The sequence below is a fragment of the Periplaneta americana genome, chromosome 5 (genome assembly GCF_040183065.1).
Source record: "Periplaneta americana isolate PAMFEO1 chromosome 5, P.americana_PAMFEO1_priV1, whole genome shotgun sequence".
NCBI lineage: Eukaryota > Metazoa > Arthropoda > Insecta > Blattodea > Blattidae > Periplaneta > Periplaneta americana.
In genome coordinates this window covers 194,712,422-194,732,734 of record NC_091121.1, presented here as the reverse complement: position 1 = coordinate 194,732,734, position 20,313 = coordinate 194,712,422, and the positions used below count along the sequence as shown (strand labels likewise).

At 34.3% G+C, this 20,313-nt stretch overlaps 1 protein-coding gene across 1 annotated transcript in view; it reads right to left on the bottom strand.

Annotated features, from left to right (window-relative positions):
• shot (dystonin-like protein short stop) overlaps nt 1-20,313 on the bottom strand; it is a gene marked incomplete at its 5' end in the record, with an annotated part of 408,663 nt that overhangs the window by 93,358 nt on the left and 294,992 nt on the right. Inside the window, 11 exon segments of the mRNA XM_069827013.1 lie at nt 98-371; nt 4,663-4,674; nt 6,436-6,590; nt 8,818-9,269; nt 11,775-12,015; nt 13,355-13,549; nt 15,356-15,619; nt 17,591-17,788; nt 18,815-18,987; nt 19,580-19,715; nt 19,900-20,082. Coding sequence (XP_069683114.1) covers nt 98-371; nt 4,663-4,674; nt 6,436-6,590; nt 8,818-9,269; nt 11,775-12,015; nt 13,355-13,549; nt 15,356-15,619; nt 17,591-17,788; nt 18,815-18,987; nt 19,580-19,715; nt 19,900-20,082 — 2,283 coding nt within the window.

Below are 20,313 nucleotides of genomic sequence, written 5' to 3'. Positions count from 1 at the left end.
CTCTGAGCTAGGGGACACTTGGTTCTCGGTATACTGTCGCATTTAACATCTGCTTTTAATTTCAATTTAGATTTGATTTAGTTCAATTTCAACCTACCTTCAACTTGGCAAGTTCAACTTCTAAGACTTGTGGATCTCCAGCTACAGGTTTCAGTTCATCTAATGTACTATCAGTCTTGTCAATCCAGACCAACAGCTCTGCAAGAGCATGCTGGAACTGCCCAAGACGCAGGAGAGCGTTCTCAAGCTGCCTCTGTCTTTCAACCATACCACGCAGCAGCTCATCCCAACGACGGTTCACAGCAGACAGTGGTTCCTTGATAGCTGCAGCTTGATCTGCTGAAGTGCGTTCTGTTAGCTCTTGTGCTTGTCTGTAATTTATTTAATCAAATATTAGAAGACATCAAAGTGATGCTGCAAAAATAGATATACTTTATCATAAGATAGTAACAGATATACACATAAAACATTAAATGAAACTATAAACGTAACATTTTGAATTGAATACATCACGATAATCCATGTTGAATCTTTCGTACACTACTTTTAACACTTGAATATAAATAATTGATTAAATGGCGATCTTACTGGTGTTAATTATGTAAGCATGTAAGCTGTTTTAGTGCTATTCGACATCATCCTCAGAGTCTACAAGATCTCTGCGCTATCTCAACTTCGCTGCCTGTTGTGTGGGTGCGTTCGTGTGATGAAGAGTTGTGTCAAATAGTGTGTGTGTTCTGAATTTGATCTGTGTGTTGAGAATTTGATTGGGGTGTGTTTTAGTGTGAGGATGGTGTCGAATAGCACCGAAACAGCTGTAAGCTGCACATGCTTACATAATTAACACGAGTAAGATCGCCATTTAATCAATTATTTACATCACGATACTTTAATCTGTACAAGAGTTACTGCTACCGGTATAATAGTTTAAATAATGTTGTTGTTATTTTCCAATGGCTACTTTTGAGATCATTTAACCTATTTTGCTTCTTGCCTCCCAGTAAAGAGCACTTAAATAATGTTTAAGGTCTTAAAATTTTTAATATACATAAGGCTTACTGAACAAACAAAAGAAAACTGCGTCCTCCCATTATCTTATAAAGATAAGTACATTAAAGTTATAATCTTAGTTTTATGTTTAAAAATCTTCAAAACACAGCTGATAACGATGCATGCAAAATAGTACAAATCTCCCATTTCAGAATAGAATATAAATTTAAGCACAGGAGAAGCTTCGACAATATTTTAAATTACAGAAATATGTCAATTTAAATTATAAAATTTTTATTTTTAAGGGAAGTAGAATTATACATGCAAACACAAACGAAGCAACACAATTTAAAAACAAAAGCATGTTTAAGGAAATTTAATATATATATATTTTTTAACTTTAAATTGTCACTCAAACATTTGGTTCTGCTGGCCCTTCACATTCCTGTATTTAGGCCAGCATTCCCATTCTTATACTATTTACATCAATTTTAAACTTAATGGACGACTCATGCACTTATCTTCCTTTATTCAATGCTGTGTCCTGTGTCCATTCTACAAAAGCATGTATTATATATGGCCGAACAATAATCAATGTCTGAAATGGCCTAATGAAAAAAAAAAAAAAATTTGCTGATGATGTAACACTAGTCTATAAAACACACAGCAAATTTTGGTACCGGTAACAAAATTGTTCTTGAGAATTTACAAATGTGGTTTTCAATAAATGAGATATTTTAGAAGACAAAACAAAATTGTATTTAATTCCCATTGGTAAAGACAGAAGTAACGTTCACTAGAGGAAATATATATTTTTTTTCTTATTAAGTAAAATGCTATAAATACATCACGCCTACTTCTCATCCCCATGAAGAGAGGCAATACTAATTCTTCGAAATATTTTATTGTTTATCCAAATTCTGGCAACAAATACTCATGTTTATATTTCTGCACAGAAAGGAATGGTAAAGTAGTCGACATATTATTCTTTTTAGTGTTGGACAAAACTAAATAATGTATTCGAATTTAAATATTTTTATGCTCCACCATGCCGAAATGTAGTAATTATACACCTGGTAGTAGCCCTTTAATGCATCTCATTAAAGTACACCTATTCATTATAATTCAGTTGTTCAGCCAATGAGAAATCACCATTGTACCATTATGGAACCGCAAGTATCGATTATTCTCGGATATGCAATCGAAAGACAATTAGCGAAAAGTCACGGACACTGGAAATCCAATACTGTCGCAGAAGGTTATGTTCTGTTACTATAATAATTGGCGTTAATTGTAAATAATATTCAAATAAATTCAATTTGACATCTCGTTTTTCAATTCTAAATCAATTTCCAGGTTATATCAAGACTAATGTTCATGTGAAGCAGTAATTAGGAGAGGGAGAGACCGATTTAATAGCGAAGTGATATCCCCATATTTTTGTTACATGTATTCGCGGGGATGTTCTGGCGACTTGGTTAGAATTAGCTTCCCACGCAGATGGTTCACATCCTCTCGTCACCTGTCAGCATCGGACAGATTTATGGCCACCTTGGGCAGAGTTTTGCATAGACACTCTTTCAAGCGTAAAAGCCAAAGTTGGACTGGACCCGTGGGAAAGATACTGCCAAGCTTGGGTTTTCCAAAGAACGGGTATTCTTGTGAGATCTACAAACTAATTTGATGTTGTGGGAAGTCCAAAAGTTTAAATTTAGAGATGACGTATTTCGCGCCCAATAAGAAGAGATCTTGGTCCAGCTTATGAGGTCACTTTGGACCAATAGGGAATAGATTTTAGGCCGGTTAAGTGACGTAGTTGTTAGCCAATAGGATAGTTAGTTTCAGCGTAGGATAGGTTTTTATAAATAAGGGTGACGGGGAGCGGAGATGATCACAACTTCTTATCGTGTCGGCGGCCCTACATACAGGGCACAATAACTACTTCGTTTTGTGTCGACAGGACTACGACTTCTTTTCGTGTCGACGGCACGACACACTGAGTTTTTTTTTGGTGTCGGCGGCCCAACTTAATAGTCTCCAACTTAATAGTCTTTCTTCCGGCGAAGACTCGATAGATAGAACGTTGTCATCGGTGAGACTACTCGTCAACGTTTAGGAGCTTCGATCATAGTGTACTGGGCAGAGTATTGAATTTATAGTATCGGATAGAGCTTATTCAGAGCTGCCATAGAGTCGATACAGAAGTGCGACCAACGATTGAATTATAAGTCAGCCGGAAATACATACTCTAGGGTTTACCAAGTGAATACGACAATAAACTTATAGTTTTGGAGTTTACACTGCCTTTTATATAAGTAGCCGGCTTGGTAATATTCCTGACATCATCCTACACCACAACCGTACCTCGGCTACCCTGAGTGAATCTCACGCAACACCGAGACGCACCCACCATCACATGTTATTCTCTAGATTATATCAAGGTCAATGACATTCGTGCCTCGGAAAAAAACAATACTTTCGCGTCTGCGCACATCTCACAATTCAGGTCAGTTCCGCTCCTCACTTACATAACCATAACATGAATATTTATGGATAATTTCAAGTTAGAAATATGGTCGAGCATAAAAAGTCGTATGAAACTTGCCTATAATGGTAATTAAGATGCTCGTATAAAAATTATGAAACTCACTTGCGCTCGTTTCATAAACAAACATACTCGCGTCTTAATTACTACCATTATAGGCTCGTTGCATAATGTACTATTATTTGTTGACAGTATGATCACTTAATACTGTACCCATTAACGTAAGGAATAACTGAATATTTTGAAATATTGTAATATTTTGTGTGTTCTGCAAAATCAGCAGGTTAAAATGTTCGGACAACAGATTCTTTTATAATCTGTGATGATATTATACCTGGTTTAAGAAACTTCATCAAAGAAACTAAGCAACAGGAAGCTAATAGATGAGCACTGGTTTTCAGTGTCAGAGATCTGGACTTAAATCCTGAATAATCCAAGTCTAACTGATGACAAAAGAAGGTTTTGGGCTAGGCTTGTCATTCACATGACTGGTGCAAAGAGAAACAGCAGATAAATTAATGTATTTTAAAATACAGTATATCTAGGAAACAAAATTATATTCTTTTTAGGTACTGGTAAAATATATTCCGAGAAATAAGTAAAGATGAAATTGTCTGAAACTCATGTTAACACTTTGAATCACATAAAGATATAAAATGTGCTAAGGAAAATGAAGTAAGGTACAGAATTAAGGACAAATGCCTTATTTACTTACAAGAGAAATGTTAATGAGCTTGTATCAGAATTTCCCTCAAACTACGCACACTGTCAGATCTCTACAGTATGTACACAGATTAAAAAAACATAGTTCCCTATAGTAATTGTAAGGTTGTGAAATTAAAGCTACAATGAATTATGGAGATTAACTGTGTACACAGTTTGAAGAAAGATTTTGATATGCACTCATTAATAGTTCCTTTGTTGGCAACATTTGTAAGAAAAAGGAAATTCATTTTTTCTATAACCTACTTTTACCTTCTCTATATGTTATTACGATTCCACAAGAACACAAGTCAATTAAAAAAAAACATATGCGATAATGGAAAGTTATTTATGAACATGCTCGATAAAAATTATCTGTTTCATGCACGACTAAAACCACACAGTGAACCATGTGTATAACTTGCCTTCGTAGAGCTCTGGATACACCAACATTCAGAGGGTTTGATGGCAGGAAAAGAGAGAAATTATAATTACATAATATTTCAACTGCATCAACATGTTCCTTATTATATTAGTAACAATGCTGTGTGTAAATGGGAAATACAGATAATCAACGTACTATTATTACTAGCAGCTTGGCAATGCTTGATACAAAGTAAAAGATATGAAGAATATGAATTATAATAAAATTTTCTCTAGAAAACCATTCCATTTCACAATGCAATGTAGGAAAATATGTCAGTAAACTATAAAACTACTCTTAAATTAATACGATTCTAGCTTAATTTTATACACATGTTATATTTGTAGTTCCAACTACAGAACAATTAAAAATTATCCTCTTCCTCAATTTGAGCCCAAGAATGTCAACATAATTATAAGAGTAACAAATCGCTGAAACAAGGATTATCAATGTAACAATGAAATGGAATGTAAGAAAGCCAGTTTGAGCTTTCACATTCTCTGTCGTACAACGAGTGAAAAATTGAATAATTTCAAGGGAAAAATCGTTCCGGGGCCGGGTATCGATCCCGGGAGCTCTGGTTGAACGTACCAGCACTCTACCAACTGAGCTACCCGGGAACTCCACCCGACACTGTCTCAACTTTTCCCTTTATATCCACACAACTCGCATGGGCTGACGAAATGCCAGAGACCCACATCGAGTGCACACAATCTCTGTGTGACTTGGAATTGTGGTTTTATGTTAACGTATACAGTGACGTATATATTATGCAAATCTAGTCTTTCAGATAAAGCTCCCTGTAAAGCAGAAAAGCAGAAAAGTTGAGACGGTGTCGGGTGGAGTTCCCGGGTAGCTCAGTTGGTAGAGCCTGGTACGTTCAACCAGAGGTCCCAGGATCGATACCCGGCCCCGGAACGATTTCTCCCTTGAAATTATTCAAATCTGCTTTACAGGGAGCTTTACCTGAAAGACTAGATTTGCATGAGTGAAAAATTGATTGCAAAATGTTCTTACTAACAGTGATATAAGCACAAACTCATAATTTATTCTTCTTGAGTTACATTCGAAACTCTTCGAGAAGAACATCACTAATAATGAAATTTTAAAGCAATGTTCACCTCAAGAGATGAGGCACTGTTTTGAATTTTTCTATTTTTATGAAATTTTGAAGGTGGAGAATTCCACTCATTGGGTTGTTAAATCTAAGTCTAATTGACTGGATACCTAAAAATTGGAGGAAATAAATCATTGGCAACCATATGAAAAATAACGAAGTTTTAAAACAAAGTCCGAATATTTTTTTCCTCAGTAGTAAATCAATGTTTTAGTAATTTTAAATTTGAATACTTCCCTTATAGAAGAAAAAGTATTAAATGTAGAAAAAAAAAAGAAAGAAAAAAACAAATATTACTAAGATGAACTAAACAGCAGTTGCAGAACAATGCTGTGGTATTAGTGCATAATCTACAAGAAAAAAATGTGTGTAGTAACAGAAGTTAAAAGTGTACAATCTATTGTCACATCTTATTCAGTAATGGGAGGTTATAATTACCTAATTACCTTTACACAATATAATTATAATAATGTTAAATCTACCAGAAATAGTTCGAGAAACCACTTTACGTTTCAGTGACTCAATAACTACTGTAGCCTACATATTTACAGAAGAGAATAAAATCTTTTTATCTGTTCAACCACATTACTCTTCGTGCTATTTTACAGTATAGTTGCAAATCATTTCAGATTCTCAAATTCAAAAAGAAAAGCTCACCTGTTGAGTGCTTCCACCTTGACCATGTGAGGGTCAACATCAGACTTGAAGTCCTTCAGCTGTTCAATTTGCTTCTTGACTGCGTCTATGTCAGAGCCTAGTGCACCCATGCCTGCGAAGCGGTCCTCTGCAGTATCCAGGAATTCCAAGAGATTCTGCGAATAATTTGATTTCTAATTAGTTAAGTAACAGTAGTCTTCAATAAATCAGACATTAAATACACTGAGTAGTCACCCTATTATGAACATTTCATCATCATATTATTGTATATTCCGCAGCAGATTCATAATCATTGCATCAATATCTCATTTCTGATATTACCTGCTAAATATTCAGACTGCAGAATATCTTGAAAAGAATTCAATATGATACTGCACATAACACTAAGCACCTACACTTGTTTTTTTTTATCGTGAACACTAGAAAACACCTCATCATTATAGAATAGTGTGATCTTGTAGAGACAGCAATCAATGACATTGGTAAAGAAGCTCCCTGTATATTTGTTTTTAATTTATTTCCTCCCCATTAACTCAATGTATTGCTTGTTGATTGTTATAAGGTGAATTGATGTGGTACACCAATGGCATACACAGAAGTTTATCAAAGGGGGGGGGGGCGGTCATTATTAAAACTGTTTACAATTTACATTATCGTATTTAAATTTTGTGTAAAATATTATTATTATTATTATTATTATTATTATTATTATTATTATTATTATTATTATTATGTTACGGTATATTTATTAATATTATTATATATTATAAATTTATATAAAAATATAAACTGTCAAACGTACAAATGTTGTTGCTGTTGTTTTCTAATGCCAGGTGTTTGACAAAGTCATTTGACCTCTTGAACTCCAATATTTTTCAAAGATATTGTCATGGTAAGGCACTGAAGAACAGATTTTGAGGTGTTCCGAATCCATGAACGTACAAATGTTAATAAAACTACATAATTCAATTTGAAACCACTTCAAATTTAATCTCTGAAACATTGGACATAACTATCAACAATATACCTCTATTAGAAACATCAACAACCAAATTTCTTGGTTTGCATATTAACAATACAATAAATTGGAAAAATCATATCAAAGAAATAACCCCCAAACTTAGCTAAGCATGCTTCGCAATTAGGTCGTTACAACAATTTCTAAACAGCAGTATCTTAAAGACAATATATTTTGCCTATTTTCATTCCATTATGTCCTACAGAATAATATTTTGGGGAAATTCTGCAGATAGTAAAAATATATTCTTAGCCATTAGAATAATAGTTGGAGCAAAGGCTATAGAATCATGTAGATTATATTTTAAAAAATTAGAGATTCTAACCTTAACAAATCAATACATATACTCTATAATAAATTTCCTCTTAAGTAATAAAGAAAATTTTCCAACTAATTCAGCCATACATAGTATAAATACCCGCAGAAAGAATGATTTTCATACGCCATCATCAAATTTATCATGCTTTCAAAGGGGAGTATGTTACATGGCGATAAAAATGTTCAATAGTCTTCCTGAAGACATTAAGAATCATAGCCAAAACCCTGCATTATTTAAGGTAAAACTAAAAAATTACTTAATATCTCACACTTTCTATTCTGTAGATGAATTCTTGACATTTCACAGTACTGTGTAAATATTATAATACTATTAAATGGTAAACATATTACATTGTATAAAATATTATTGTTATTAAGGTATTAATTCTGTACATATTTCATATCTGCATTTTATATGTATTGCATTTATATTTAAAAATAAGAATTGGATATGTTCTTTATTCTATGCTATAAAGCAAATGTAAGAATATTATGGAACGAATAAATCTATCTGTCTGTCTAAACAAAGGTTTCACAATAAAGTCAAAACTCAAACTAATGAATGGGTAAATACCATTCTTAAAACTAGTTTAGAATCGACAATACCCAATATTTAAAATTTTCACTGCGGAACTGTCAAAACAACCTTTTCAATATGATTCACAACAAGTTAAATTTCATACTGTGTCACCTTCATTTTATTACAAGGTCGGTACTAGGCAGTAGGTCTCTCTATAATAAAGATAGCATTGTTATAATTGGAACGTGCCGCAGTACCAAGCACAGGGTTTATATTGAAGGAGGGGTAGGAGAACTATGTCTTATGTCGATGTAGATTTTGTCACTCTGAGAGTGAAAAATTAGGGAAGAAAAAAGATTATGGATAAAAAAAATACTCAAATATAAATAAGTAATTATTTTTAAAGTTCAAACGGAGCGCAGGGAGGGTTTCAAAGCCAGTAACCTTCCCCCCCACCCTTGCATACGTCCATGTGGTACACAGCTTGAATGCACTAAAAAAGAGTATACCATAACCGATAACTTGCCTGCAAGGTTTCGTGGAACTCCATTGCTTTCTCCATTGCATCAATGAGATTCTCCTCTCTCTTGGCATAAAGAGCTGTGATGTTGTCCCAAGCTGAATCCAGGTCTTCGATGTGTTTCTTCACTTCTGGTTTATCTGGCTCTCCACACAAATTCATCAACTCCTGACCAGTCTGACGACACTGGTCAACTTCTGGTTTGGTTTGGTCGATCTCATGACGGATCTCTTGCAAGACAACTTGCTGCTGTTGGATTGCAGCAGGCTCAACTGCAGGAGGTTCCTGTGAACTCAGAGAGTCCTGCAGGTCCCGCAACGTTGCCATAACACTATGCAGCTCATCCCAGAACCTCTCTGCAATTGCCAGAGCATCTTCCAGAGACTTTCCACGATCATTTGTAGCTTTCTGAACTTCATTCCACAGACTGTTCAGTCGGTCAAGCTTGCGCTTGATATCTGAAATAAAAATTAATTATATTTACTATACAAATAGAACTGTCATATTTGGTGGGCAAATGATTACCAAGTTCGCCATTACATTCGAGACGAGCAGATTCAAACCTGGTTGAGTGCGAGTAAAATATCGAAGTTAATAAGACATGAAAAAATATATATGACATCAAAAAGAAAGAAATATATATTTTTTTATTTTAGCAGGTTATTTTACTACGCTTTATCAACAGCTTAGGTTATTTAGCGTCTGTATGAGATGAAGGTGATAATGCCGGTGAATGAGTCCAGGGTCCAGCACCGAAAGTTACCCAGCATTTGCTCGTATTGGGTTGAGGGAAAACCCCGGAAAAAACCTCAACCAGGTAACTTGCCCCGACCGGGAATCGAACCCGGGCCACCTGGTTTCGCGGCCAGACACGCTGACCGTTCCTCCACAGGTGTGGACAAGAAATATATATATATATATATATACACTGGATGTTCAGTTCAAAGTGTGTCATGGCTCGCTGTATGCCGTCATATGGCTAGTCGATGAGCCTAGAGAATTCAATCTTCCTACACTTCCACAGAGATGTATTACTTATCTGCCAGAGAAGTTGCCTAGCAAGTACGGCGTTCATTCTGAAGAGTACTTACCGATACGTACGGTAACGCCGGAGTGGCAGGAATGTGAACTGTTTCGAAACATGTATTGAGGTGAGTTTTTTCTTACTGTCAGGATATGGGGAGAGGGTTAAGACGATTACTTACGTATTTGTTGACATTAACTTCGACGGTCAACATGGACATGGAGCATCTGATTTGTGTTGTGGAATGTTGCCGTACGCAACCGATGATAACAAATACCCTGCGTACGACTTGCCGGCGCAAAACACAGTTCGAAAGAGGTTATGGTAGCACACAGACTTTACAGACAGCCATCTGTTGCTACGACGTTCAAGTTATACCGTACATGTTCTCAAGTTCAGATTGAACGCCTTGATTAATAGGCAACTTCTCTGACACAAAAGCTGAAACTTGCTTCAAATTGCTGACTCATCAACAGTGACGTCATGACACACTTTGAAATGAACACCCAGTACGTACATATATATATTACAGTAGCTCATTAAAGAAAAAGAAAATTGATAAAAAAAAACACAGTGGCTAAATCTCGTGTCTTCGACAAGTACATAAATACAATCTTCTGCAGATTATCTATACACTATAAATAAAACAATTTAAAGAAGGAAAAATTCCCAGCCAAATTATCGTAAGAATAATGTAATTAATTCCTGTTTTTAAGGAAACTGATTTAAGGAAAATTCCGCTTTTAAGGAATACTTTTCAAGTGATTTCGTGATAATGAAGCTCGAAATATTGACTCGACTTTCAATAATCAATAGTACTAGCATATTCAATAGCGCATCTCAATGATAGTAATGTGGCACCATATGGTGGCGTTATTCTTTATAGTTCTTTATGGTCTTGCTTTGCATTGCTTTCACTGAGTGATTGCTTTGTTTTAATCTCTCAAGTTATGTGGATCCTGTTCCCAAGGTTTTTGTTTTGCTAGTTTATGTTGTTTATCCATCAATATAATGGTGATTAAATGGAAGAAATTAGCTATCATACAGAAAGAGAAGATAATAAGGGATGTCGAGGCTAATCCTCAAATTGATGGTGTTTGGATAAAAGGATGTAAGTCATAAAAATGAATTTTGAGGTAAATGGAAATTAAACCTATGATCCTTACTGAAATAATTTTCTACACAAATAACACACATCAAATGCTAATATTATTTTGTTTTTTGTACACCCACTTGTAGAATTTAACTTGTGTATTCACCTTGAGAACAAACTCCATTTGCACAAAAAATAACTTAACCTCCTTTACCTGAACACCATCGAAGTAATACTATATATATGGCAAAAAAAAGCATGGTTTGCCAACTATTTCATTATGAGGAATAATGAAGAAGAAAGAAGAAATTTTCAATGCAAACTTTTAGTGAGGTTCGGGTTCAACTAAGCAGAAAAACATTTGTGCCACATCATTTGAAGAGTTAGAAAATACTGTAATGAAATTTATTGTAAATAATAATAAATTGTATGTCTAATTAAATGGTTATAATAAAGTTTGATATGTAACACACGTTAGTACTACTTATCTTAGCCTTTCCTTCCCATTTCATGTAAACCCCCCTTTTAAGGAAAACAAATATTTAAGGCAAAAAAAAAATCCCCAAGAGTTTCGGTAAAAATGGGTTCTACTATATTCCCAAAAACCGAACACTACCATGATTGCACTCACATTTGAAAAAAAATATGTGTTTTTTTACTGACAGTGAAGTTTAAGTTTCCAAGTATTCTTCGACTAGGTAACACAAACTAAGAAGCAACAACAGAAAAAGTTGTCTTGCTATATCTGTAACAGATTATGAAACGTCTCTGTCATTTGATTCATTTAAACAGTACAACTATGACGATGTGCAAAGCAAGTATTGCTGTATATTAAACTGTATCTACCTTTGACAGCCGGATCAGCACGATTGCCAGCCTTGCTGATAACGTCATCAGCTGCTCTCTTGACAGCTTTAAAGGCTTCCTCTCGCTTGTCCAAATCTTCCACCAAAGCTGCATTCTCATCCATCTGGTCACGGATACGAGGTGGATGAGCAGATACAGGCTCAGCAGAGTTGATTTGATCAGCAGTAGAACCCAAAGCACGCAACATTCCTTCTAGCTTGTCAGAGAACTGACTAGACTCCTGAAATAAAAATAATTTCATGTCACTTTAGAAGTTACATTAATAATACTGTGTTAAAAATGCTAAGTAACTGATTTAGTTCTAGAAATATGCAATTAAGCTTTATTTTAAAATGCATTAACAATATCTAGATTCAGTGAACCAAGTTGAGCACCCTGTAATCTTTCAAATGTATTAACGTCAAAGGAAGACACATTCAGTTGATCATATTTAAATGAAAATGGCCTGAAGTTGTTAATTCCTTTGTCATTAAATATTTAAAACAAAACAAAACAAAAAAAAAAAAAAAAAAACAGGAAGAAATATGAACAGACTACTGAACTTCCGATGTGATACTACTGTAGATTATTAAATAATTCTAATCCTTCTTACTCTGCTCGTGAGTTTTTAACACAAATTTGCATGAAATTGTTTTTAATAAATACCGGTACATTTAATTACATTTAGTTACACTTACTGTATGTTACATGTGAAGTGTTTTCATTGTTTTAATTAAATTTTACTGTTTCAATTACATTTGTGTTTTTCAAATATATTATATGCTTTTTCAATATATCTGTGACGAAGCCTATTACTGTATGTCTAATGGCCTAATAAATTGAATGAGTTCAGAAATGGATCAAACTTCATCGTACCTCCATTTCCAATTCGATGAAGATGACGATGATGATGTATGTTACGAAATGTTAAAGTCTCCTAACTAATAGTCATACACATTATTTATAAGAGCACTTGAGGACCGTTTTTGCAAAACTTGCTAACTGTAAAAACTAATTTTTATAGGAAACACAAAAAAACTGAAATAATTGCAAGTTTTGCTATAGCTCTCACATAGCAGAAAGCAAGTTTTGAAAAAACGGTCACACTTTAACACACTACTGTGAAGGAAATAATAAGATTTTCCTAAGAAGCCTTTAGCATCATGTAGAGGCCTGTCTTATGTTAACTAATCCACCAAAATCTCAATTTTGAACATTTTGCAGTTAGCAAATTTTGCAAAAATGGTCCTCAATTATTCCTGAGTTACCACGTGCTATCTTTAGACTTGTTACCAGCCATGATTGCCTGGCCAGTCACCTTTCATAAACTTGGTTTTGCTACCATTACCACGATGATTTTTTATATTCTATAGAGGAAAATACGGACATGTGACATATTAGATCTCTTCAAGCCTTGAAGATGTATCGAGATATTGTTATAAATGTGTGTAATAACTTTACGTTTTCATTAACAACGTGATAAGGTGCAGGATTGTAAAAATAAATATTGAGGTAACGAAAACTATCATAATTATATGTTTTGCTATTTGCTAATTCAAAAGTACAAGCGGTATACTTACTTGTAAGGCCTGTTCTAGGGCTTGCTGCCGTTGTCGAAGTTCACTCCTAAGAGCTGCATAGCGGGCGTTATCTGTGTCCAAGAGATCTTGAACCTTTCCACCTTCCTCGTCGTTACACAGTCTAATTAGAGCTTCACCAGTCTTGTTTAGTTTCTCTACTAATGGCTTATGTTCAGAGATAGACTGCACGAACATCTACAATTAAGAACAAAATATTATGTAAATTTGTATGGCTTTGCACTGAGTAACATGATCATGGCCGAACATACAATAAGTCGCCATTTTTTTAATAAAGTAACATGTGATTTCATTTGTGAACAAATATATGAGTCATGACATCAAGTTTCAAGACATTTGAACATATTTAACAGATTAAAAAAGTGCGGTATCTTTTTATTAATTGAAGTTTGTAATTTTAATAAAAAATTGTATAAGCACAAAAAATCTTCATTTTTCTTTCTCAATATCCACCACGAATGCAAACAGACTACTAACAAATTTCTAAATAATTATTTCTTTACCATGACTGAGAAACATAATCACAAATTAAATACAATTACACAGAAATTACTGACCTAACATAGTAACAAAGAAAATGTAGACAGACTCCAACAGAAGTGAGACTGGGGAGGGGGGAAAAGGGTAAAAGACTCATGACGATGAGGATGAAAATGGAGTTGGCAGTAACTATATTGACACATATGAAAAAAAAAAAAAAAAAAAAAAAAAAAAAAAAAAAAAAAAAAAAAAAAATGTTAAAAAAGACGACGAAGAAGAGCAGGTGCATATGGGCTATTCCATATGAAATCGATCAGTAAAAAACCTCGCATTTTTTTAATACTCTAATTTTTTCCCTATTTATACAAGGTGCTGAGGACAGTGCATTTTCAAAAATATACTATCGAAAGTCAAACGGTTTTCATATTGTTGAGCGACAAATTTAGCGTATTTTATAAAAACAAGCTCTTTCAGCGCTCAGAACTCTGGAACCATTTACTGCAGAACTTTGAACGAGAGCTCATTTTGAAGCTGACATTTGGTAGGTTATGTTAAGAAGTAATTCTTATTTTTATTGTATGCAGAGAGACAGATAATCTGATTTTACTTACTTTCAGGCTTTTTGACAATTTGTAAAAATGTAAAAAATATTGAGAAAAAACCTTGCATTATTAAGAGGGACTTCGGCATTGTTTGCTTAGTGGTATGGCAATAAGTTTCGAGGGTATTAAATAGATTATTTTCACACGCAGTGCGCAGTACCGCACGCACTGGCTGAGAGCTGAAGATAAGCGAGCATTGGGCGTCATTTTACTCCTGTGTTTATGAAAACCTGTGATAAAGCTAGCCCAGCTATGCGCTACTAGACGAAACATCACGTGTTTATGTCTCCTGGCTTTGCTTGCCTCGGCTAGCTCCCGCCTCACAGTCAGCTGGTTAGTTCACGCGGGTACTATTTATTTTCTTTATTTGATATTTTCAATACTTTATCAACGGTACACCAGTAAAAAATATGTGTTTATTTGTACTTTCAATCCGGAATCTAACCATATATTTTAAAAATATTTTTTCGTGGTCAAAGGCGTCTTAATGAAGAAAAATCTAAATTTCTCCATTTCAATAAAAAGTAAGAAAAACTGTTTACATGTCAATATAAACTTTAATTTCTCAGCATCAAAATAAACCATGATTTTGATCATTGGGTGAAAGGGTTTCTCAGCTACAACAGTTTAAAGTTGCTAATTTTATGAAAATACGATAAATTTAAATATTTTAAATTTAATCACTATGAAGTTCTGATGCCTCAAACTTTGCACAAAGCATTGTATCACAGTTCTCTACGTACAAAAAAAGTTTCATTGTATTTAAAAATTTCAAGATCAATTTTCTCTATATTTCGGTCGATTTGAGATGGAATAGCCCATATGGAAGATAAGGACGAGGAAAAATTGGAGCAGGTGTCGAAAAAGATTACGACATATATAATAATTTATTGTACTTTACCTCATTTCTGTCTTGTTGTTGAGCAATGAGATCAGGTCGCAGAGCAGGCATTGCCAACATCGCCACCTGCCGCTCCATGTCATCCAACCAGCTGACCAGGCCTGCGTGAGTTTCGTGGAAGTGTTCTGCTAGAGGCAAGGCTTGCTCAAGGATGCCAAGACGGTCTGAACTCAATCCAGATACTGTGTCCATTGTCTCACGCAGATCTTCCATCTTTTCACGAATAGTTGATGTATCATCATGCTGAGCTGATTCACGCAGTACCTAACAAGTGAAAACAGTACTCTAATATTAGAAACTTGTTAAATAAGAAATAAGTAAGCTACCCAAACACACTTTTAACAATGAGAGCTATAGTTACAAGAAACAAAGCAGGTTGAAAAGTTAAGGTTAAATTAATTTAGAAATAATACAATTTTAATTTTTACAATTTAACTTATACAAATATATTTTTTAATCCAATGCCCCCAGGTTGTCTTTTCGACATTTCTGGTCTTCTCTCCTGGCTATGGCTTAATTGTAACCCACTTCTGAGGTTGGGGCACCTGGAAGGCGGAGTTACATTACCCAGATGATATGAGAGGATGATTATGATAATGTAGTGCCAGGAGAAGTCTTAAATCTAAACTTGGACGAACACAGGAATAATCCCCTTTAAGGAAAAATTCCTGTGCTCTAACTGGGAATCGAACCCGGGACCTCATGAACTATAGCCAGAAGCTCTGACCACTAAACCATGAGGCTGGTCTAGTTTATAATATGTAATATTAATACAAATATATAAATATATGTTAAATCCATATTCTTTAAAAAATAATATTCCTAATGGTATTTTTTATATTACTGATACTAAAATTTTGTAAATTTGTGTATTTTTCAATTATTTTGTTACACAGCCTTGGACATAATGTGGTACCATGATTAAAAGCAGTGTTTGTGAAACACTTCGGTTCCTCCAGTTGTATTAAGTCGGATATTTTAGTTCTGTCCATTGAAGTTATAGGTTTAATGATTGGTGCGAAGGGAACAATACCTAGTACCTTTGTTATATTCTGCAGGAAATTTGGCTTCTCAGCAAAATTCATTAACTCTATAGCTATTTTAGCCCTGAAAGGTTCTCTAACCAACTTGAAAAATCACTTATATTCGAATTAAATCTTTGTTAACCTTATTCTACTTAATCATTACTATTCAATTTCTTAGGTAATTCATGTTCTTGCCTCCTGATTATAATATTTTATATTTACTATGTTTTGTTCATACATTTCTCGAATAAAGGTTATTCTTAATAATGATACAATTTTAATTTATTGAGACTTCTATGTATAAAGTTTAATAAAGCATTATAATAAATTTGTCTAGTTTTAAGAACATTGAAATCAGCGAACAAAATTTGCGATGAGTAATCAAGAGGTTTATTAAGGTATATTTTCATTATTTTTTTCTGAATAAATGGATTGTGGTTTTTAAATACTGTACTGAACGTTTGTTAGAACTTAGGAGTAGATTGTTTTCTGTCTTTCCTTTAGTTGATATATTCATTACTATTAGTACTACTACTGTGATTTTTTTTAAATTCATTCATAGTTTTCCTCAGCCTAAAGACACCATTTTCTTTCTCCGGAAATTTCTATTCACAATATTTTCCATCTTTTTTATTTTTGTTAGTCATATAGTCATACTTTCTCTAATTCTTTTATACATGTTTTCATATCTCTGCTATATTTTACCCCCCTGTGGATTTCATTTTGTATCCTGTCTACCAATCTTACTACGTTTCAGGTTATTCATAGTTTTCTTCAGCCTAGGGATGTTATTCACTTTCCCCGGTGATCTTATACATTCATTTAAACTCACTTATTCATATTTTCTGTGGTATTATTTATATGCTGATGGTTCTAGCATGCTTCCTTTTCCCCTACAGATTCCGATTTGTAACCTGCTTTAATAATCCCAATTCTATCTCATGACGTGTTTATATTATCTTAATAATTTTTCTTTTTTATTTCCTATAAAATGTCGTTCTTAATATCTACTTTCATTCCACTTAATTTTTTTATCTCATCAAGTTATGAAACCATTGCAGAGTATTTTCAATAATAAACCTCTCTAGCTAATAATTTATTAACAAGCTTATGGTTTAGTGTCCATGTTTTGGATCTAGTTGTTGTTATGCTACCTATAAAAATTCATGCAATAAAATAGGCGAAGAATGTGGAAGTACTTGAATCATACCTTCTTAGCTGTGGAGAGAACATCTCGGACACGACCTTTCTGACTGGAAATATCATCATTCAGCGCTTTGTGTTCCTTAAGTTGGACTCTAATAACATCTGGATCTGAACTGGGGGGTTCAGCTTCTCTAATCTGCCCTTCCACCTCCCGGAACCAGTCTAGCAGTTCATCAATGTCTCCAATAACCTCCAGGGAGCGCTATAAATGGAAATAAATTAAATATAATATTAAAAGCAAATTGTGAAACTATAACAAACGAAATTATATACATGCTGGTGAAGGAGAGATTTTGAAATATAGATATTTTCAAGTGATAATATAATAAGACTGTTTTAAATAAAAGCCACACATGCAAAGTAACAATATCTTCTATTTAAAATAATCACAAAACAAAATTTAGAAAGAAACCTCTCTTTTATACTTTCAGAGACAGTGCTCTGGATTGAGTTGCAACAGATTTCCAACAATGTCAGATACTTGAACATAAAATTATACAATAATTTAACATATTTTTATGCTCGACCATGCCGAAATGTAGTAATTATACACCTGGTAGCAGACCTTTAATGGACCTCATTAAAGTACACCTACTCATTAAAGGTCAGGTCTTTTAGCCAATGACGACTCAGGTTACAACTGTTCAGCCAATGACAGGTCAGCTTTGTACCATTATAAAACCTCAAGTATCGATTATTCTCGGATATGCAATCGAAAGAGAATTAGCGAAAAGTCACGGAGGCTGGAAATCCAATATTGTCGCAGAAGGTTATGTTCTGTTACTTTAATAATTAGCGTTAATTGTAAATAATATTCACATAAATTCAATTTGTCATCTCGCTTTTCAATGTCTAATTTAATTTCAATGTTATCTCTGTAGGTTCTTATGGCCTAGCAAGGTCAATGTGGACATCTGTTCCTCGGAAAAAAATCAATACTTTCGCGTCTGCACACATCTCACAACATACGGGACATTGTTAAAAAATTAATAATATCAAGTTAGAAATATGGTCTAGCATAAAAAGTCGTATGAAACTCGCCTATAATGGCAATTAAGAAGCTTGTATGAAAATTATGAAACTCGCTTGCATACGTTTTATAAATATCCATACTAGATTCTTAATTACTATCATTATAGGCTCGTTGCATAATGTAATATTAAAACACGCGAATATTATTATAATTTATAGAGAAATTTAATTACATTTATTAAAGATCTTTCCTTACCAGTTTAGAGAGTTGAATGCGCTCTCCTTTACGCTGAATCTGTTCTGCTATGGCATCAAATCTGCGATTATCTCGCGTAACGAGACCTTCTATTGTGGACGCACCTTCTCCTGGAGATATCTGACACAGCTGTGGACCCACGAGGTTGATACTTTCCAGAACTGGTCTGAATTCTGAAATAAAAGTTTGAAGTTCATGTTACAAGAGGCATAAGAAAGTAATGATAGACCAAATATTACCGGAAATCAAGAGTTTATACATTAACTATCATAGATTTTAAATTTTAGTGCAATGATAATGTGAAATGTAACCTTTGTTCTTATACTCATATTCTTCGTATTTACTTTTAAGTTCATAAATGTTTTTTTTTTTTTTTTTAATCCAATGCCACCAGGTTGTCTTTTCGACATTTCTGGTCTTCTCTCCTGGCCATGGCTTAATTGTAACCCACTTCTGAGGTTGGGGCACCTGGAAGGCGGAGTTACATTACCCCCGATGATGTGATATGATGATTATGATAATGTGGTGCCAGGAGAGGTCTTAAATCTAAACTTAACCTAAATTCCAGACCATGGACGAACACAGGAATAATCCCCTTTAAGGAAAAATTCCTGTGCTCTAACCGGGAATCGAACCCGGGACCTCATGAACTATAGCCAGAAGCTCTGACCACTAGACCATGAGGCTGGTCAGTTCATAAATGTAAGCAAGATGAAATCAAATCAAAAGAAACTTGATATATAATATTATACTACTAATAAATACCTTGGATATCCTGTTCCAATCTTTGTATATCTTCTTCACGGGGTTCTGCACATTGCAACTGGGCTTCTGCGCCCATCATCCAGTCAACGAGACGGTTGTGACAATTGTGGAATTGCTGTACCAATGGTAATGCTTCCTATATGACATAGGGACAGAAACTATTACAATGCCATCGTTTACTTTTTCTACACTCATTATTTTTCAACAGTAACAGATAGGCCTATAAAATAAATATTGCATATTTTCTCACAAATTATTTGTCAACGGTAAAGTGTTCCATAGAATACAGAGTATGATTTATTAGAACAGGTTCTACACACCTGCGCATGTTTAAGTAAATCAGCACCACGAGTTGTAAGGTCATTGAATCTCCGCTGAAGGGAGTCCAGTTTGTCTTTCAGTTGTAGAGCTTCATCACTTGAGATGTGTTTCATGAGTTCGAGGCCACTGTCAACTGTTCCATCTACTTGGCTTTGATGGTTTGCTATTTCTTCTGTTAAGTCCTGCAAGACAAAGGAACATTTGATACAGCCTGAAAATTATTTTAAAATCGTGTGCATCAAGAGATTTAAGCAGAGCAGAAACAAGTGAAATGAGACTTGGAGAACAATAGAGTGAGAAAAACATGTAATATAACTTACCTATAATTGGACAAACTAACATAAAAGAAGAAGAGCGAAGGGAACTTACGGCTGCCAAGAACATGATGGATTGTAAGTCGAACGAGAAGAATT